Here is a 21,606-nt window from a genome sequence, read left to right as displayed (position 1 = left end):
CGCGAATGAAGACACGGCTTGGCAGTTAGCAGACACAGGGTAGCATAGTCAGCGATTTAACAAAGCCAGCTTACTACTAAACTTGCAGAAACCATCTATTAAAACTGGTCTACATACTTTTGCTCTGGTCTGGTCAGGGTAGTGGTGCATAGAAATGAGCTGGGAAGACATTTGACTTAAATTATCGGTGCACTCTTTGCATAACTCCACCAAGACATCAAAGGCGGCACTTCGCGACTGTTCAGAGCTGCACCTGAAGCAAAAAGACTGGGTTAGGTATGCGTCTTCGCTTTGCATCATTTCTTGATAAAATTTCATAGAAAGGCTTTACATCGCAAACTACAACTACAGTCCGGGTTTAATGTCCCGGTTCCAGGGTTGGACATGTCTTGCAGATTCCAATGTTCTGGGCGGTTTGCGCTCTTTCACGCACCACGATCATACGAGATTCGGTGATCGAATCAAGTTCTTGTTTACGTTATGTAATGTTTACGTTATGCGTCTACCGACGTTAAATCAACGTTAAAGAAACTGATTTTCTCGCTGATTTGTTCTCACTTTGGCTGGTAGCTGGTGATTGGTTGATGATCTCTAGGTTGCCCTGATGCTTCCAGGATCAACTTGGAGGACGGGAATAAAAATTCCGATAACAATCTCCCGATCAACTGAGAGCCTGGTGATTAAACGTCAATGAAGCGTTAAGTGACGTAACAAATGAAAACATATACATAATGGAAAAAACAGAGGTTCAAACTTCAATTAAAAATCAATATGATTCAAAGATTGAAAAGGAAACACTGTGAGCGAATTATTTCGTTATTTTGTTTAGTCGGACCTTGGGAAAGCTCTAAGAAATTGATAACTTAGTTCAGCGTGGTCCAATTACAGGCCCGCGGGCCGCATGCGGCCCGCGGATAGAATTTTTGCGGCCCGCGAGCTTTCACAGTATTGATTTAATTTGTATTTATGTTACAGAAAGTAATTTTAATTAGAACAAGTATAGCATTTGGACAAAAAGTGTCAAAAATTTAATTCAAAGTTGTAGACAGCAGGGCCTATACTGTTTCAACCTATCAGGTCTCGTCAGTACAACTGGGCTTCTTAAAGGCTGATATATACCTAGTGTTAAAGGCTGATATGTACCTTATGTACCTAAACTTCCTGTGCAATCTTGCTTTCCTTACAGACATGGCAATGCACATGAATGTGTTAAACCTAAATTTGCAGGGGCAAAATGAAACCTCAGAGTGCTTCTGGAAATTAGTCAGCAAGGATAGATTTCCCAAACTGAAAATTTGTGCATTAAAAGTGCACTCAATGTTTGGAAGCACATACATGTGTGAGAGTACATTTTCTAGAATTCAGCAAGTCAAGTCTAAAAACAGAAATCGAACGACAGACGAAACACTGGAAGATAGTCTCCGACTTGCTACCACTAACATTGAAATTGATGTAGAAACGATAGTATCAGAGAAACCTCGACCACAGGCATCTCACTGATAAAGCTTTGAAATAAATTTCAATTTGCTATTAATTTTAACAATTTCGATTTTTAACAACTTTAACAATTTTGATTACGCACTCACTATCATTTTATTGGAAATGGCCGGCATGTTGTCACGTTTTTGTAAAGTGGCCCGTAAGTTAAAAGTAGTTGGACCACGCTGACTTAGTTAAATACAAAGTTCACTAGTGGTGGAGAAAAACTACAGAACAAGCACTAAAACCTCTTGAACAAATAATTAATAATTTTTCAGAACTTTTGGCGACGTGCAATGTTGCTGAATGTTTATTCGTATAGAATTTCCATATGCAATGTCTGAACCAGTTGAGAACTTTTCGCAAAATCATATCATTGAAACTGTGAAACGCAGAAACACCTATTTCTTTCTTGTTGACTTTCGGGGAAGAGACGAGGATTTTAATCAGCTGCAGGTGACCGGTGAGCAAGCGGTTGTCAAGGCAACGGGCCGACGATGACTCAGCATATTGCTGCGAGGTGGGAATTTCAAAATCATTCAACCATGACATTTCGTCATTCAAGCTTTGGACCTCATCAATGCCGCAAGCTTTCTGTTGAAAGAAAACAAAAAAATTAAGTTAAAAAAAAACTAAAACAAACGTAATAAACAAAAGATCAAATGCTGAAAAGTTTTGGTGTTCATCAGGATTATTATCTTTTCTATCAGTTGCAACGTTCATTTTTGGCTCAGATAAACGTTGCAAACAGTGCAAGAAAAATAAACAAAAGCCTGTCGAAGTGAATACCTGTTCATTTTCACTGATGCAGTCCCTAAGTAGTTTTCCTCTTAACGAAAAGTACTGAAGGCAATTCCTGACCAAGGACTGGGCTTTGGGGCGAAGAAGGGTCGTTTGGTGCCAGAAAGGGACCCGAGCTTTTGTCAAAACCTGATAATAAATAACCACCAATTTAATTGTACATAAGCGGTTCATATTACGTGGGTTTAACATTATATGAAAGCAGCAACAATGTAATGTTGCATTCCCAATATAACTGATGACGTTATGTGTGAGTCATGCATAACTTGGACTTCAGGGACAAGTGTTTCTGATTAAAATACGAGCAGATCTGAATAAGTGACTAAATACAACCAATTTTAGTTTTCCCGTTTCGTGTCCAAGGCTTTAGTTGGTAGCCGCTATAGTATTATTATTATTTCAGTTTTCTTTTCGGCAACTCCTTTTTCCAATTTTTTTTATGACACGTAAAATCTCACAAATTAAGTCAGCTCTCCATTGAAGAATCTCGCCCATTCCTGGACCATTGTTTACGTGAAAAACGTCACAATGTCATTCCTTCTATTAACCTGCAGCAGCCTCTGCCGAGGAGACTTGATCATGGCGGTTGATATAGACGAGAGCTCGTAGAATTGATTGACAGCACAGTCTCTGACGTCACCATCGGAGGGCCGGGTCAGAATGTCAACGATAAACTCGGCGACGCAAGCCAAGTCGAAGAAGCATTCTGGAATCAACAGAAAAGTTCGATATTGATTCAAGCAACTTTAGTATATATTAAGGAAAAGTTTCAATCTGTAGCCCAACTCAACTGCAATGATCATTTGATGAGTGATTTATAACAAGTCAAGATGCAATGCCCAGCCCACGAGAGCACATGTAGATTGTAGAGAAGATTGTACAGCATGAATTCAATGCATATAAGCTTTAAAGTTCACATAATTTGGAGCCTTTACGCCCAATAACAAGTATAAATTGTGAATATTTTTCACTTTTCGCACAACTCAATGTAACAAAAACCAAAGCTCAGAGCACTTCTACAATTTATCAACCGAATTCAAGTTGATCACCATTTAAAAAAAAAAAACATTTCCAGACGTTAAACAATCGTCAATTAACAGGAAAAACACGATCACTCACCAAGATGCGAGGCTCGCAACTTCAGACAAGAAACCAAAAGCTCCAGTGCTTGCCGGGCGATCAGTGAGTCAGCATTTTTCTCATTTGCTTCGTCATGCCTCGCGATGGTAAATACTGGCTCCATGACTTCTGCGCTCCCGGAACTGGAGATGCTGCTGGTGCTAGCGTGCCGGAAGGGACTCATGGTACAAGAAGATGCGGACTCTCTGCTCCAGCGGCGTCCCCTGGAAGATTTTGGTTAGTTTTGCATCAAAGAATGTCATAGCAATGTGTATTGTGTAGGCATTACATTGGCACAAAGCCCTTAAAAGTAAGGAAAACAAAAGCTTTAAATATGAATTACCTTTATGCCGAATCAAACTGAATTGATACAAAATCTTAATGTAAGCATTTCTGCATTCAAGCATACACGAACAAGAATTTAAAATTCGAACAAGAATTTATATGCAACCTACGAGCATGAGAGCAAACAAGCTTGAATAGGAACTTACTTGGTGAAGCTTGTGCCCTCGGAGTTAAGGTCGGAGTTAGCGGTCAGTTGCTCCAGTTTGCAGGCGGATGCGAACCATGTGATGCGTACCAAGGTCACAATGAGAGCAGAGAACTCATCGCTATTCATCACCTGGAGGAGATGTTGCTTGATGTTGGTTTAACGTTACCTTTCAAGCTGGTTATTGACTTTATCACATTTGTTTATACTTATGGCAATGAGTATAAAAGTAACATATTTAGCAAACAACACTGAAAAATGAAAATTGAATGAGGCTGTTCACCAGGCATTTAATTAATTAACATGATGCGTTCTACTGGTGCAAATTAAGCTAAACTGTCACAAGTGATAGTTTAGCTTAATTTGCACCAGTAGAACATCTCATATTATTTAACACTGAAAAGTGTTACTGTAAAAGTCTGCTACAGGAAAACGACTGCAGATCTTGAATTTGAGTTGAAGCACCGGTTTAGTTACTTGGCCAGTTTGACAGTATGATTTATAAACTTGCAGGTTTTACTGGTCTGTGCGAACTGAAATGAAACAGTATTTTTTTCTTCCACAAATTTGACATATCGAAACATCGAACAAACATATTAATACCACAACTTATAATCAACTGCTAACAATTAAATGAAATGCTGCTTAACTCAAGGCCTAAAAGACAAATGCAACAGTTACTTCGGGTGCAAGATACTCTCTGAATGTAGCTACTAAATGATAAGATTTACGTGAAGATGAGCAGATCAGTAGTCAATAGAAGATGCCGTTATGTTAGAGCAGGGGTCACCGAACTTTTTTCTCTGAGGGCCGGATTGCTGCGAGATTAACAGCTGCGGGCCTGATGCGAATTGCGAAAAGATATACAACTATTTAGAATCTCCATTGACTTGAATTGAGCACAATAAATAACAAAGTCAGTGGTGGAACAGCAAAGTTGTGATGAAAATCGAAAGGTTGCTGGAAAAGTTATCCCCTGCTGTGATACACTACAAGGCATCGTGCTCTTAAAAAAAATTACATCTTTCCAAATTTGGCCTAGGCTGTCCCCATTTGTGATGGCCTAATGATAAACAGCAACGTCAGTCCTTTACAAAAAGTTTGGTAACTTTTTTCCTTAACAGTTTAGTGCAGCTGTTACTTCCGCAGCACGTGGCGGGCCGGATAGAATCAGTTCGCGGGCCGGTTCCAGCCCGCGAGCCGTAGTTTGGTGACCCATGGCCCCCTCTAGTGTCTGGCCTGATTTGTCACATTTTTCTTTGAATCATTAACAGTCTGAGTTGCTGGCAAAATGTGGCAGGATACTCGAAAAGATAGCGATTGCTAAAAAAAAGTTAAAAGCAGTTGATTGATAAAAAGTTCATGTGTTATTGTTATTTTAACTAGAGTTAACTAAACATGATTTATTTGCCACTCCCACATACTCAACTGGCTATTTGGTGAGACTTTTGATCAATGCAACCCAGCCAAGTCCAGCAGTTCAAACCACCGGTGATGGGTCTGTTTTCTTTTTGAAGCTGCTTAGTTGATAGTTAAAACTGAAAAGTACCTGGGCAGTTCAACAGGCATAGGTATACCAGAATAGGTTAGGCATTCACCAATTTAATCTTTGGGTATGTTTAACAGATACCGTAATACCTTGCAGCTGTTAGAGTGCCTTGTCTAGTGTCTACTGCTTGAGCTAACATAGCTCAATGATATGTCAAACAAGTATGACTGTTTTATTTTGACTATGCAAAAACTATACCTTTTAAGTTTTTCCAAGCTTTAAAGTATGCCTAATTGCCTAACTGACAGGTGCTGATTTCATCATGAAAAAACTCATCATTCATCATTGCAGTCATTTTTGTGGTTGCTATTATGGCATGGTTTATTCAAAATGACATTTGTCTCTCAGTAGGTTTTATTAGCCATGCTTTTGTGAAAGTGATCAGAATTGAAAGAATTAAATCAAGCCCCCAGATCTTTTTATGCCCACATTTTTTAAGTGGCTGCATGACAAGTGTTTAACACTGCACTGTAATAACAAAAAATCAAGAACTTTAGTTTTGCTCCAAGTACGGTATATTTAGACACTGGATCTTTTCAAGTTATCGCAAGTCAAATACTTTGTAATATGCATGAAAAATTGTAGTAACTTGACTGTATGTGGATTAAGTTTTGCAGTGTGCTACACTTTATAAAAAAAAATGGAGTGGGCAATTTAACGTAGGCTACAGTATTTTCTCAAAATTGGGCAGAATTTCATGTCTGGCAACCCTTGTATGGGAATGATAGCCACAGTCATTTTTATTTAGCCTTTTTGTAAACTGAACTGCTGTAAATTTTAATGTGCTGGTTATGGAGTTGTGTGACACTGAAAATGGTTCAATACCCGAAATCGCGATATACTGGTACAACATGGTAATTTAGACTTGGACTATGGTAATTTAGACTTAGACTAAATCTACTGGAAATAAATAGGATTGAAGGAGTTAGAAATGCTTTTAAATCTACAATGGGTCAAAGACTGCTCAATCAAGTTAATCTTAACATAATATTAACATTGAAACAAATCTAACAAAATCATTAATGTTTTTACAAGCTAAAACACTTTTGAGGCAACAATAGCCAACAAAGTACCACTGTGTTATATTTACCATAAACAGCTTTTTGACATTTAGGAGCTGTGTTTTTAAAAACAAAAATACATGATGGATATGTTAAAAAAGTGAGTCTACTAGAAAAAACTTTTTTAAATGTCATTGCTTTTTTAATTAAACTCGTTTGTGAACATCCTGTAAAGCAACAAGTTTATTTTTTGCTGGTAAGTGTTAGGCTGAAACATCGTCTCAAAAGTGGGGTACTTTTAAAACTCCTCGTTATACCAAGGTGCTTAGCGAAAACTTTTATCTAGTTTTATTCGTAGTTCATAGCAATCACCATTTAGATGCAGAATTTTTGCTGTTACAGTTAATCAGGGCCATTACAAACATTTTTGAAAGTTATAATTTTGTATTTAAATGATTGTGTCCTTTCGTGGAAAGTTCATTCATCAAAAAAAGAACAGAAAAATAGAAGGGAAAGTTCAGTTGTGTAATGTTGAACAAAGGAATGAAGTTGCTTTCAAGCATATTCATGGTGATGGACCACTTTCTGGTGGTAGAAAGGCATTCCAATTTCTTAATAAAATATCAGTGGTTTGAAAATGACTCAGCATTTGACCAGGTTTTACTTCATTAATAAAGAAGCTTTGCCATATAAAAACAAGAAGCAAAAACACAAGGAGTTCAAGAACAACTTCAAAACAAGACAAAGTTGAAAGAATTAATACTTACTACAAAAGTATTTAAGTGACAAGTATGAACATAAAAGTAATTAGAAAGTTTTTGTCTATCACCTGTTCACCTCTCTCGTTATCTGTTGATGGAGTTAGAGTGACTGGTGGAGCTGGTATTGTTGGCATGTACATTGTACAGATTTCAGTAGACCTTGGTGTTAAACCTCAGTGCCATGGTGAGTATGTAGCTTACTGCATTAGGAGTGTTCTACTTTTGTTATAAAAATGCTGTAAGACTAAGAAGTGCTCTTCGTGATGAACAATGATGCATTGTATCCAAACCCTTCTACAAGATAGGAACGTGATATATACCTTTGTTGGTTTTTGTACCTTTGCGTTGTAGATATGTTCAAAACAATGTGTTAAAAAATTGGTATTAATTAATCAGCTGGGTACCACAACTGAGAGTATTAATCCATCTTATGATTTTTGTATGTTACTTTTTTCTAGTCATTTCTTCAATGTATCTTGGACATGCACCTAATTATTGCATGTATTCTGAAATTGTACATGCTGTGAAAAGCAACAAAGACAACAGTAGTTATTGTGATAGCCCATACACATTTGCCAACATGACATTCAACAATTTTCAAGGATTTTGTTTTTCATAACTAGAGTCTTTTTATGTATGACTGATAATCAGTTTGGCTTCAACTTCTGTAAGTGTATTTTTTTAAATCAATAGGTTAACTATCTTGCATTTTGCTAAACCCATTGCCTACACTTATTTACTGTACTATATGTTTAGACTGTTCAAATGAATTTGACTAAGTAAAGTTTTCAAAGCTTGTTCAATGATCCGATTTGTACAATTCTTGTATTTTTATGCAAAATAATGTATGATTGTAAAGTAGGGATACCATAATTCTCATACCTTTGGTGTATGTGATGGTGTGAGGCAAGGTCGAGTATTAATCTTGAAATTTTACGTAGGCTATGAAATATAATATCAGGGGTGCAGCCAGCACAAAATTTCAGGGGTGGCAAATAAGTATTTTTTCATATGTGAGTGAGCCTGGAGTGGCAACGAGTTTCATCGAAGGTGGAGCACTCACTGGGGTCCTCCTCCAGAAAAATATTTTAAAATATATCTTAAAATTGCCATTGTTTCAGCCAAAATCGATAGTAAAACTTTGTCAAATGATCCTGTAATAGAGTGTGAAATGTTACTTTAAAATATTTCGAGGGGAGGCAATTGCTCTCTTTGTTCGCCCCCTGACTACACCCTTGATAAACATTTATCATTACAATTTCATGGTCTTTCTTTTGGCTGCTGCATTGGCAATTATTTTTGTAGTCATGTTGTGTGTATGCTACAGAAAGACGGATGTTATTTTGCACCAAGTATTCAGGATGTTTTCTAAAGTTTGTCATTTCTGCAGGCAAACGTATTTAAAACGGTTATTATTTTATGTATGTTATTTCTTCCACACACCGTACTTGTTGTGAGGACCTATGTGATAAATAATAGTTTGCACTAATTATGCAGAAAAAGTAAACTTGTGAAAGAGAAATTCAGGTCGTACGTATATTTATTTGTGCATTGCCAATTGAAACTTTGAGGGGACCCGGAGTTTGGCTTGGTACCGGGCCCAATTATGCACTCAATGGCCCTGCCAAGACGTATTTTTTTATAATGTGCATTGAGTAAAGATCAGAAACAATCTACTGAATTGTAGAAAATGTTTATTTTCTCCGTTTACGTTAATGTTGATGGTTTGGAGAAAACTACTTCTGATAAAGGTTTCATTTCGTATTGCAGTTGGCATTTATGAAGATTAATAAAGTATCAATCAACTCAAAGAAAGCTCACGATATCGTGCAAAGCTTTAAATACTTATTACTAATAAAGGAAATGTTTGTTACCCTCTTACAATATTTTCTGAAAGAACTTTAGTTGTAGAAACTGCAATGTTTAAGACAATTTGAGTCAGCCTGTTAATAAAATCCTTCAAAATGTGACAAATCTGGCCTTATCTGCAGTGGGCCATGGGTGACCCCTGTGTTAGAGCAACAAAACAGATATCTTTGTGTACCTGCACAGTGGTCTTTGCTACAAGAGGAATCTCAAATGCCATCACCACTGGACTCTGGGAGACACTGCGCCTGTTGCGCTTCGTGGGAGTGGCAGATGCGTCCGATGACCCAACACGGAACGAATCACTAGAAAACAACGTTACAAGATGTAAGTTTTAATCATTTGCTTTTCTAAAATGGTAAAAAATATTGTGATCAAGCCAGATAGAATGCTAACACACTGAATCCAAGTTAACTGAGTGCCTGACCGGGACGTTTTGGTTGTCTAACCGGGAGAAACCTTGGAGCTGGAGCTGTCCCGGCTAAATCGGAACGTACGGTAAGCCTACATTTGAAATATAAGCAACAAGCATGTAAGAAAGCGGTACGATAGCTAATTTTTAAAATTAAACATATTAGTGGCGCTTGGTGCACTTTCAATCTAAATTTCTGAAACGTTATTTCAACTGCACGATTAAAAATTGTACCTTGCAGAATCTGCTTACCGTTTAAGGGGTGACACTGCTGCTTCGGACCCAACGCCAATCACCCCCTTTCCACCGAACCCCCCGCAATCGTGGGGCTGGTCGGAATAAGGCGAACCACAGAGAAGAAGTCTGCAAAATATGACATATAACTAACGTCTATGGATGTAGAGTTGTAACAAAGGGGGCCGTACTACAAAAATGACAAAAAAATGGTAGTAAAGTTGTGTTTGACATCAGAATTCAACTCAACCATGCTATTGAACAGAATGAAGTGTTAACCACAGTTCCGGCACCTTGCTGAAGACTGATGCGGTGCCATTTGAGTTAAAAATAAATCCAAAGTTTAAGACTGAGACTGGTTTGTAAATGTCAAGATGTGGACGAGAGTCTTAGTGAGGAGATCCCCCATCCTTAAAGGAACAATAAATACGATGTGGAGGAGAACAAAATCAATATACTTTGCGATGTTGAGAGACACAGCGTAACATCCTCTCCTAGTATCCGCATCACCAAACTGCTCCACAGCTTCCGATACGATTTCTTTTTGCAGGACATTTAGCACCATCTGCATCCCTCCACAAACGATGAAGGTGTGCACGAACGATCCCATGTCCTCCATGGCAACCTGCTGTGGCGGAGATGGGTAACTTTGAACCACAAACGTAATTGAGACATTTCTGATGACAGAAATAAATCGAAATTTATCGAAACTGCTAAAAAACAGTAGAAATGCTGCAGATGAAAAAATAAACTCTTCTATTCCAGCAATCTCCTTGAAGTTGAGCAACAAGAAATGGATTTTAAAAAATCTTCTAAGAATAACTTTCCTAAAACATTTAACCACATTGCTAACATTGTTTTCATGATTGGTTGACTGTTAGTTTTACGTTTCAACCGGGTTATTAACATGGCAAAATATGAGCCACTACCTGCTGTTCTTCCCGCACTGGCATCAGCAGACCACTGAGGACTTCAAGATTGTATCGCAGCCGGAACAAATTCATGTCAGGAGAGGACACACGGAAAAGGGAGTTAAATGACCTGAATGGAGGAAGATCTTATGACATTTGGAAGCTAAATTTGATTGCAGGAAGAGTCAGGCGAATTTCTGGCGACAAACATATCTTACGACTCACAATTACCCAGACAGCACAACCAGTCATTTTTACATTGATTCAATGTCTGCAGACATTGAATCAATGGAAAAATGACTGATTTTGCTGGCACAGTAGGAACAAAATCTTGCCAAGTTAGTGTATGCAAAAAAGATACTGGTTATGATGGTGTGGCGATGTGCTATGATGATGACTGGATCAAATTGCGATGTGTTTTTAGCAGAAAGTGAAGAGGGAAGCCGAGATTAAGTTGAAGTGTAGAGGAAGATAAGTTGTGTTGGAGAAAGGAGATGGAGGAACGGAGAAAAACACAGAAATCAGCTATAAAAATTCATGATATCACCAAATTAATAAAAGTATAGCAGGATGAGTTGCACCATCTAATGAAGAATTGAATAGATCACCACCAAGCCAAGTCTCACATTCGCTTTCGGCTGGAAAACCCATCAATTGCTAATCCTTCCATTGGATGTTCGGATTCGGAGGAGAGAGGAATAGTGGAGGATTCCTCTCCAGGTTCGTGGCTTCCAGAGTCGCTGTCACCTAGATTAAGGATGCAACATGAAGGTATTGTTACCCTACATTGTCACAACGACTTTCTGAGTACAACGAATATAATAACTCTTGAAATGGTACTGGGATTACAATGAATTGATTGGTTTAGCCATAAAACATAATAATCAGACAAAATAGACACACCGTTGGATGTGCATTCATTTTGTTACATTAAAGAAACATTATTGTCAACTTTAAAATTTCTCTTCATGAAAACCAGCATGGAGAATGTTAAGCAAATCATCCAGTGACTATCCAAATGAGACTGTACAGAACTTTCTCTGCATTGTTACAAACGTAATAATACGATAACGCAAAGTTAGAAAACAATGCTGATTGTTTGTGAACATAACCATTCATCTCTTCGAATGTACAGCCTTGCTCACTCATGTTGGTGGATTCCATGCGGCGGAGAATCCGAGGGTCGGTGGGTAGCAAAAGGATCAGTCTACGAACACAATTGGTGATCTGTGATTGGTCCAGATCACTTAACTGGAACAGGATATCGAAAACTCGGTTGCCAAGCTTAGCCAACACGACCGAAGGAAGTCTCTGCTCCTGTACCAATCAGAAAGAATAAGAATTGAAAAAGACAGCGAGAAACTTTATTTGGTTTCACGACAAACTTATAGAATGATTTAACTTTGGTAGAGAGGTGATTTTTAACCACAGACAAATAAAACCGCACAACCAGACGGCATTTAACATAATAACATGAAAATAAATTAAAAATTACAAACGTTTTCGGCCAACTAATAAAAACAAGCAACATCACAGAATTTAACAGCGGTTCAAATCCAAAAACTTTGTGGCAGCCCTTCGTTAAACAGCATTGAAGGAAAAGCAAATCTCTTAATCTCTAATGAAAGCTAAAGCCAAACCAAACCATTTCAAAGCAAAGTTTGAACACTGATTTTAACAGGGAGATATTTAACACATCCTCTATGCCAAGCCAATCACTTTGTACAGCGTGGCAGCCGTGGCACCCTAGCACGAATCTTTATTCACTTAAGCGCCATGTATCTGCCAAATTAGAAACGCAGTTTGGGTTTTTATGATTATTTAAAGTAGTGACAACCACTCACCATCTCTGTGAGTGCACTGCTCTTTAACACGGACTCCTCTTCAATTTGCATGGCGGATGAAGCTGAGGAAATTGTTTTCACGAATACAACCTGCAATTAGATACATTGGGACATAGTCAGAAAACTAGGAAGCAAGCCTTTTAGCCGCAGACAGTTAGGCGCCGGTCAAATAGGCGCGCACATTATGCGCGCCTATTTGACCGGCGCCTAACTGTCTGCACCTAAAAGACGTGGACCCGAAAACTATGCCTTCAAAAGCAAAAATTTCATAACCTGTACCGGTTTCACTAGAAACAAGGTACTAAACTTCCAATGACCCAGTTGCACAAGAAGAGAGAAGTCAATGGAAGACTGTAGCAGCAGTCACTGACTCGGTTGCTTCATAAAATTCGGATTTGCTTCGTTTATTTTCCTTTACTCAAAGCAGATCAAGCAATTGCAATACGTTGTTGATAAACAGAGCGAACGGGACGGTTACCTGGTATCCCGAAATACCGCAGCTTTCCAACAGAAGTCGATCGCTAGAGAGCGATATAACCTTGTCGTTGACGGAGATTTGGACATGGTCGTACAGCACCTCGATGTGATGAGCGATCTGTCGCCGGATGCAGCGGAAGGTCTCGTTTCCGTGGGTTTCAAGTTTAAAATCGTGCTTGTTGGAGTCGAACTTCACTTCCAGGGTGATAGGAGAACCCCGGTAAAACTCCCCATGGGGCAACATCGACCGGGTCTCCATGAATGAAGCTTCGATGTCGTTGATGTAAGTGTAGACAATCGTGAGGAGACGCTCGATAGTCAAGTATTTGTTGATTCTGAAAGTTAGACAGCTTCCGTTATAAATTCATCATCGGGGCATCAAGTTCCATTGTCGCAGTAAACCAGTAAAGTAGAATGATGTAATGTAGACATAAAATCTAGCATAAAAATAGGAAGAAAAAAAAGTGTAAAACTGATGGATATGCTGGAGATGAGGAAGACTATAGGGTGACCAACTTGCAGGGGAAAATAGAGCAAGATGGCATGGATGATTGGATGTGCGCTAAGAAAAGAGGAAGGAAATTTTTTCGGAAACGCATTGGATTTGAAGGTAGACGGGAAGAAGTAAAAGAGACGCGTGAATATAAAAACGAACAGCTGAAAGATGTGTAAGATAAGGGCGAAATATCGATAAAATACAATGCAAAGTGCTTGTGGTAATCGTTATTGTTTATGGTTTGTTTCCTCAAAAGATTGTCTCAGAAAAGTAAAGTTTCTTTACAATTGAACACTTCACCTTCTAGTCCCTGTAGCCATGGCAACATCAGGCAGAATGTTGGCCGCTAAAGTCTTGGTAGCAATGTTGACAGCTTCAGCAATGGTGCCACCGCTCTCGCCGGTGTGGCAGGCCTGTGACAGTAAGAAAAGCATTAGCAACTACTAAAATTATCTTTGTTCGTTTGAGGTGCCATTGCTGCATTTTGGGATCCAGGATCTGCTTCACTGCCATCACAGAGTAGAAGTTCTCACCTCAACTACCCAAAAAAGTTGGAAGCAATAATCGGTTTTGTCATCCAACATACCATGGGTGGGTGAAGTAGTTGCTGAATATGTGGTATGCGATTTGTACCTGAGCGCTAAGCTTTAAGCAAAGGAAAGTCCCTATTTAAGCGGCAAAGCAGAGACCACAAGGCTCTCATGATACGGAATGTATAAAGTTTGAATACGTTTCACATGTATACTATTGCATACGTTGTTTTGAACTAACTTTGAGGAAATGTTAAGTTATACATCTTCGCGAACAAGTAAACTCACTTTGATAGAAAAAGCAACAAATTTAACAACCACAAAGTAAATCTCACATTCAATCGTTTGTAGCATTCGTTGAGGAACTTGGAGTGCAGCGATATGACGTCCTTCTTCAGCTTGTGAGAGACATTCGTATACGAATAGCGTACGAGAGATGAAACAGCCTTCTTGGCAACTGATGACGATTGACAGTCAAGACAAATCCGCCACAAAATGTCGATGCCAAGCAAATCAATCTTTTCGACAATCTACCAATGGAAGATAAGTATACTCTATTTGAATAAGAATCTTTTGGAGATCCCAACAAGGGTAGAGCAGCCTGTAAGGTTTTTAATAAATAGTAACTGGTGGAGTTAGGCGAGTGACCTGTTTCAGAATGATTGACAGTGACATATACATATAGAATTTGTAAGTTATTTAATGGTTTATTCGGCTGCACAAGTCGACTTGGACGATATCAGACACAATAGTAGCATCGACAACGCTATGGAATCCAGACGAGATGACCCCTTTATAAAGGAGTGAAGTTGAACGTTTTATCTTCATTTGTCAGACAAGACTTTGCTCACAAGAATCCATTCACAAATTATTCGATAGGTGACAGTGGAGTGACAACTATATCAGTAAAAAACGGTTCAACGAAAGGATGGGTTTGATCAGATACGTCATACGAGAGTCGATAAAAAGAAACAAACAAAAGGTCATCTTTGGTACCACTTCTCCTTGGGATTTCTTTATCTTTTGCTCTACGCCATTGGCCGACTCAAAGAAAGATATGAAGCAGTTGAACAAGCTGTCGTTCATAGAGAACACGTCAACCTTGGAGAGTCGCTCTCTGGAAAGAAAAACTTTACAGCTTGACTTTGGGAATTTTTAGTGAATGTGAGTTTAAAGGAAATTAATGGCGATCTACTAAAACGAAATTTACATTAGATGATATTCAACTGCGAGGGGTTTCACTTAATTTAGTCGCTCCAAGCAAATAACGTAACAAATCAGATGGAGTGCCCGACTTTGAACAGAAGGCCTGTGGGTTCGCCACCTTGAGAAGTTACACCAAAGGATGTAAAGCAACGAATATTTTTTCTGATTTGCACTCAGCATTTAAAGAAAAAAAATTAGAAAAAATGAAATGACTCCGTTTTTTAGTAGCATTCAATGTTGGTGGTTTAAGATTTACTTTAAGTGGACGGGAAGGCAAGGAAGCCAATCTTCATGTCCACCTTCAGGCATGCCTTTATTATGCTTAGTGATGCCAATACACGAATGGACTCTCTGCCTTGTAACACGCAGAGAGTAAAACATATTTGCTTGCAACATTTACATAAAACATATAAAGTATTAGTATTGCATTGATTGTAGAGCGGCGAGAACTGGATTTAATTTTAATCATTCCGAAATGTCTTTTCCACCAAAATTCCCACAGCAGCCGAAAAGTCAAGGCAACCACCTATGTCACTTGAAATTGAAATCATAGAAACTAAACAACAATTACCGAAACATCATTTTTGACGCTTCCGGTTCCAGATCATTGAGCACACAGATGAACCAATCACAGCAGGTTTCGCGGTCTTCAACGCAAGCATCCCTGCAATTGGTAATAAAAAACATTAATATCGTATTTACTACCTCAAAGTTACGCAAAAAATTAACTTCTGTTTGTGCTGACCTCATATACCGCCATTTGAAGTTACGTCATCACATGAAAAAATGAAAAAACTCCAAGCAGTCAACTTTAATGTTTTAACGTTAGGGTGACATTAAACCAGTCTCTGCATTAAACTGATGGAAAACGATGAAGTAATTTGGTAAATAAACAGTGCTTCATGCAACAGGTTACTTGTTAGCGTAGAGAATGTCCCATAGGTCCCGGGCTCGATTCCAGGTTAAGTAAAGATCACCTTCCTTAAGGAGAAACTTCAGGAAGCTGAGATGCCACCAAACGTACTGGAAACGAAAATACAACGTAACCGTATCATATACTTATGGTATATCATGCAAAGATCATCTAATCCAACATAATATCATATCGAAAAAACATATCAAATTTAATCCAACTTGTCTCAATGATCGCTGAAAATTCTCATCACAAGGGCTTCACTTCACCAATGGCAGACAGGTCCAAACCAATCAGCTCCGTATACACAATAAATGAAAGATTTCACTTCAAGAAAATCCATTCCATTGCCTCTTACCTCTGAATGTTTGTATCGGTCTCCCACAAGGAGGTTTCCGTTCAATTCGGCGTCTTGTCGTTTTGCGCTCTCTATCGCCATCTGATGGCAGCGCAACAAGCTCCCCACGATGAGCTTGAGCACGTCATGCTGCCGGTTTAAGTCGTGAAGGAAACCACGGTCGGATTTATTGGCCTTGTATTGTGACTTCACGATCGTCTTCGATATCTCGATCATCTGGCGAAGTGCTGGCACAACCCATTGGTCCTGCGGGAGGGAAGCAGCGACAGTTGCCAAGTTTTAAACACACAGCTTTCAACTATTTATTTTACAGCTTGAATTTATGCAGACATATCAATCTAACAAAATCAAAATAACGTTTTCTAACTGCAGATAAACCAATGTAAGCTGCGACTACAAGTGCTTCGAAATGTTGCACTAAATCAGTGATTCAAAGCCTGGAGTCATGAATAGTTTTAAGGTATTTGAATGCATCCAAAAAACACAAAGTCCTCAAGTTAGATTTTGCAAAATTTTACTCAGTGCCAATATTGAAAGTTTAAAAATCCAGAGGTTTCATTAACCTTTGAAAGGAGTGCGTGGCTATATAAATGTTGGGAGTCACTGCACCACCTTATGAAAACTTAACTTCCACCACAAAAAAATCTAAGGATCTTAAAAGCAATTTTACCTTTTTAAGGTCTTCAACGCATCTGATGATAAAAGATTTTTTCAGAGAATCTTTGATAAGGTAAGTATCACTCAAAATGGCGTGGTGCTCTCGCAGAGCAAGCTCCACAAGATGAGGAGAGAGCTTGGGGAGGTGAGCAAGATCCCAGAGCAACGTCAACACCTGGATGCAAGAAAATTGGCATCACACATGCATCTTAGCGCCCAAACAATTGCTCATGCAAGATTTAAACCTCGCAAATTTTTTTCACTTTTCCCCACTCAATAACGTAGTCGTAGGCTACGTATCATAAGCCACCACACTACAGAAAAATTTTCAATCCACATATATTTTTACGATCTGGATAGCAAGAAGTTATTAAGAACATTAAACATTTCCAAAAACAGAAACTAACTTTTTCTATGTCCTTCCCAAGCTTTGAGTTATGGCCGATTCTTCCAATGAAGGAGACCAGTTGTCTTCTTGCTCTTTCATCTTCGCTTAGCCATGACTTATGGATGAGGGAGAATAGAAGATCCAATTGCTGTTCCGTGAATTGAGGAGCCGCTCCTGAGATGATGGATTGGATGTTCTCAGACACAGAGAGACTGGCATTGTTCTAAACAAAGATGAGCAATTGTTTAAAGCATTGTTTCTATCACAAATACATTGTCTGATTGAAGATCAGGATGATGAAAATTAAAAAAACAACGTTTGAAAATGAAAATATACTCACAAAAGACAAATGAAGTGCTTGATCAGAAAATGTAATAAGACCAAAATGTAGAAACTTAACTTATGGCTCAGAGAGAGTTTCAACACCTGAGCGTCTTAAATTAACTTTTAGCGCTGATGAAAATAGTTTAATTTTCGAAATGTTTCTTAATTATTAGTCGAATATCATCCATTCGAGTTCGACATTGACCAAACGTTCCGATATTTTATGCCAGGGTCAATTTTGGAAACAATTTTTTTCAAACATAGAAAGCCATAAGCCAAGGGAGTTGGATTACCTCGATAAAAAGCGCTTAACATTAACTTATGTCATCAACCATGTTCTACAGCTATACAGTGTAGACGCTGTCGTTAATGTAAAAACTAACTAACTTATATTAGTGCACCTGTAATTTCCACAACTGTGTCAGCTCGTCGGAGCTTAATTTATCGCCAATGAACTCGACGACTTTTCGGATTTTATCGCAGTACTGTGATTGGTCAATGTGGCCGTCCAATGATATTCGCAGAACTGTGTTATCGACCAGCCAGTCCAAAACTTTATCTTTCTCAAACTGGTTATCTTTTAAGTAAGATTGACTTTCTTCTATGAGCTTGGTGACCTTAAGAATAAAAGGTATGTCTTTAAACGGCATAGAGTGGTACACCATTTTAACCAAAAGGGAAAACAGAAATAGCATAAAATGATGCAAAATTCCACATAACTTGACGAAAAAAATACAAATCAATGAATAATTTGTTTAATTAAAAGCAAACATCCACTTGATAACACGAAGTTAACGTTTGCGTCGAATTGTCGGCCCCTCACAGTCCTGTGTGATCAACAGCTATGCACGGACACACAGCAAAAACGGTTTACTTTTAACGACATATAACACAACTGGTTAGAAATCCATATAAGAAATTGACGCAGAATAAGCCTAAAAGATTGCGGAAAACTCATTGGAAGATAAATTGTATGAAGGAAGATATCATTAAACAACAGGAAAATTAAAACAAAACACGGGTAATTACTCAACCTCTTTGAGTGCATTCATCTTTGCATTGAAGTGCGGACATTTCATCATTCGCAGTGTCACTTCAAACCTGAGCTCCTCAACAAACGTGACGTCATCTGACCACATGACCCTACAAACTCCCTTCATGGCGCTCAGAAGGTCGCTTAAGTAGCTCAGTTTCTACAAGAATAAGATTTTGATGAAGATTAGCTGAAGGAAAGTTGGAAGATGCGATCATTAGAGAAACCACAGACTTTGCTTCTACGGAAATAGCAGTTAACTTGAAAAAGATTTCTGAATTAGTTTTTAAATGAAACTAATTATTTGGATTAAAAGGATTATTAGGATATTGCCATTGAAGGCTAAAAAAGGATCAAAATAACAGAAAAATGTTTGCTGGCCAAGGCTATGCCGCTGAGACTAAGCTGTAACTTGCCAAGAGACCATTTGCTCTTAAGGAAACTTTTATTACAAAATAATAATTAAAAAAAAAACAAGTTGAATTACTTTCAGGCAAACCCAATAAACAAAGCACCCACTTTGAGCTTGAAATCTTCCTCTGATAATTCCCGAACGTATTTGACGGCCTCTTCTATGATTGGTCCAATGGATGTCCGAACACAAGCCCGGTTCAGCCAATCAACGCAGTTTGAGAACGGATGCAGCAAAGCCGCGTATTGGGAGGCATCCAGCTGTGCACCTCCGCTCACCACCCTCTCAAGCTCAAGTAGACCCCCCTATGAAAAGGATGATGCAAGTTATTGGATATGGGCTTTTGAACAGAGCTGCAGACTCGCAGCCGTTTTCGGCTGGGTTTGTTTTTAAAAAATTGTGGAGTTTAAATCATGGTTTCTTGGTCCAATTTCACAGTCCTGCGTTGAAGTCTACAACGAATGACAGTATTTTGTAAGTCACACGAACATTACCAAATTTTTGCCTATAAAAAGGCCGTGAGTGCTTTTTAACCGTTTTCGTGTGGGCGTTAGAAAATTCCGCCTAACTATGCACCAAAAAGGTTCATCATCATCCCAGGTGGCTTAAAAAAAGAACGTCGATATAAAAATTAACCATTTTAACTTCAATTAAAAATTCATCAACAATTTCCTTGGGTTAATAATTAATTGCCTCAAAAAGTCCTTTTACAAACTAAATGTTTCATTTTTCGGAAGTTTTTATCCTTGCCTTTTCACAGAACATGTTGATGAGAGAAACCATCCAACCACGCTGTTCAATGAAGCGTATCGTCCGATGCTCATCATCAGGGGGCCGAGCGTAGCATTTTTCAAAGCCCCCTAGCTTCCCAACCCAGCTTGACTGTGACCAGGGCCGGTACTTATTCTTTAAATTCCAGGCACAATCGGGATCGAAAGCCTGAGAAAGTAAAGTTTAAGCAATGAAGTTGACAGAAACATAACCATAACCAATTAACCATAGGTGGACGAAACTTCAGTGAAGCAACAAAACGATGTGCATGTTTCTGCTTTTGCATTCATCAGATGAATGTTGCAACGACTATTAGAAAAGATAATAATTCTAATAAACGCACAAACGTGTTGTAAGTGTTCCGTTCCTTTACATCTGGGGCTTGACAATCAATTGCAAATAGAAAGCAACATTATATCACCTACCGTTGACAGGATTTGGAGCAGGTTGAGTGGAAGAGGTTTGTGTTTTAATCGAGCAATTAAAAGATCCAGAAAAAGCACCAACATGTCGTATATACCTTCCTGCACATCTGATAACCACCTGTCACATAAATACTGTAGATGATTTGCGCTGGTGCGAACAACGCACTCCCAACTAGCAAACTTTTTACATTCATTTAACGTCTGCAGACGGTCACACAGGGCTTGCCTTGTTGTTTAACACAGAAACAGGCTTTGTGGAATTCAAATTGCATATTAATTTGCATTGAAAAAGTGAAGTTCAATGTGGATTATGAAAGAATTATTTGTTGATATTTAAATTTATTAGTACTCTTTACCAATGTGACTTGCAAAAAAATTACAACACGGAAGATGCATACAATTACAAAAAACACAATTCAGCTGATACTTCACCTCAAAGAACTGCACACCTAACTATTACGACAACAAGCAGAATCCATGATTGCATGACACAAGAATAATATTGAACTGGCATTCTCAGGCTGCTTGCCGGCCAGACCCAGAAGTTTACCCAGATGAGAAACTAATAAATACGCCACCTCTGGACTGCGTTGGATGTTAGGAGCTTGTTGAAACATTCTGGCATGCACCTGTCGAGGAATCTAGCGCAATTTTCATCGGCATTCAACAGACCTGAAAGAGAATAATAAGCCATCAGCAGATGCACATAATATTCAACCAAAGACAAAGCTAATTGAATGACAACAAGACACTGGAACGGCGAGTAATAAGTCTATTGGAATGGTGAATTTATATTAGCGACCTGTGAAAGGGCAGAAAAAAGCAAAATTCTCACAAAGCACATTTTTTCTGGTCCAGCCTCATGTGTGTAAACCCATTTTTAGACCTAGATACCGATTTACATTCAGATGACAGAACACTTTAACTACTACTTGGAGAACTTTCTCGGTTCTACGATAAAACTGTTTTTCAATATCGTATACAAAGTTTAATTGAACAATGACAGCACAATGCGAATTCTAATTCCAAGCAAACATCCTGAATTTAGTCGTATCGTATATACATTTACATATCGCCAAGCAGGTATAAAAGACTCGAAATGGAATTTAGAATCAAGAAAAAAAGTATATTTCTCAGCTTTCGACTCTT

General features: G+C 38.5%; 1 protein-coding gene across 1 annotated transcript in view; it reads right to left on the bottom strand.

The window, feature by feature from the left end:
* LOC145770079 (ubiquitin carboxyl-terminal hydrolase 24-like) overlaps positions 1-21,606 on the bottom strand; it is a 37,767-nt gene that overhangs the window by 13,444 nt on the left and 2,717 nt on the right. The window contains exons 5-33 of the mRNA XM_082581669.1: positions 21,036-21,129; positions 20,458-20,575; positions 20,012-20,200; positions 19,369-19,566; positions 18,851-19,009; positions 18,218-18,433; positions 17,512-17,715; positions 17,118-17,279; positions 16,448-16,693; positions 16,093-16,199; positions 15,748-15,840; positions 14,967-15,087; positions 14,306-14,500; positions 13,741-13,853; positions 12,946-13,279; positions 12,468-12,557; positions 11,769-11,940; positions 11,250-11,370; positions 10,642-10,753; positions 10,171-10,340; positions 9,731-9,841; positions 9,245-9,371; positions 3,891-4,021; positions 3,400-3,623; positions 2,829-2,986; positions 2,269-2,409; positions 1,881-2,073; positions 559-673; positions 118-253 (exon numbers count right to left, since the gene is read on the bottom strand). Coding sequence (XP_082437795.1) covers positions 118-253; positions 559-673; positions 1,881-2,073; positions 2,269-2,409; positions 2,829-2,986; positions 3,400-3,623; positions 3,891-4,021; positions 9,245-9,371; positions 9,731-9,841; positions 10,171-10,340; positions 10,642-10,753; positions 11,250-11,370; positions 11,769-11,940; positions 12,468-12,557; positions 12,946-13,279; positions 13,741-13,853; positions 14,306-14,500; positions 14,967-15,087; positions 15,748-15,840; positions 16,093-16,199; positions 16,448-16,693; positions 17,118-17,279; positions 17,512-17,715; positions 18,218-18,433; positions 18,851-19,009; positions 19,369-19,566; positions 20,012-20,200; positions 20,458-20,575; positions 21,036-21,129 — 4,550 coding nt within the window. The remainder of the gene's footprint in view (positions 1-117; positions 254-558; positions 674-1,880; positions 2,074-2,268; positions 2,410-2,828; positions 2,987-3,399; positions 3,624-3,890; positions 4,022-9,244; positions 9,372-9,730; positions 9,842-10,170; positions 10,341-10,641; positions 10,754-11,249; positions 11,371-11,768; positions 11,941-12,467; positions 12,558-12,945; positions 13,280-13,740; positions 13,854-14,305; positions 14,501-14,966; positions 15,088-15,747; positions 15,841-16,092; positions 16,200-16,447; positions 16,694-17,117; positions 17,280-17,511; positions 17,716-18,217; positions 18,434-18,850; positions 19,010-19,368; positions 19,567-20,011; positions 20,201-20,457; positions 20,576-21,035; positions 21,130-21,606) is intronic.

The sequence above is a fragment of the Aplidium turbinatum genome, chromosome 5 (assembly GCF_918807975.1).
Source record: "Aplidium turbinatum chromosome 5, kaAplTurb1.1, whole genome shotgun sequence".
Taxonomy (NCBI): Eukaryota; Metazoa; Chordata; class Ascidiacea; order Aplousobranchia; family Polyclinidae; genus Aplidium; species Aplidium turbinatum.
Note: the sequence above shows the minus strand (reverse complement) of the source record. Positions and strands in the feature narration are given on the sequence as shown.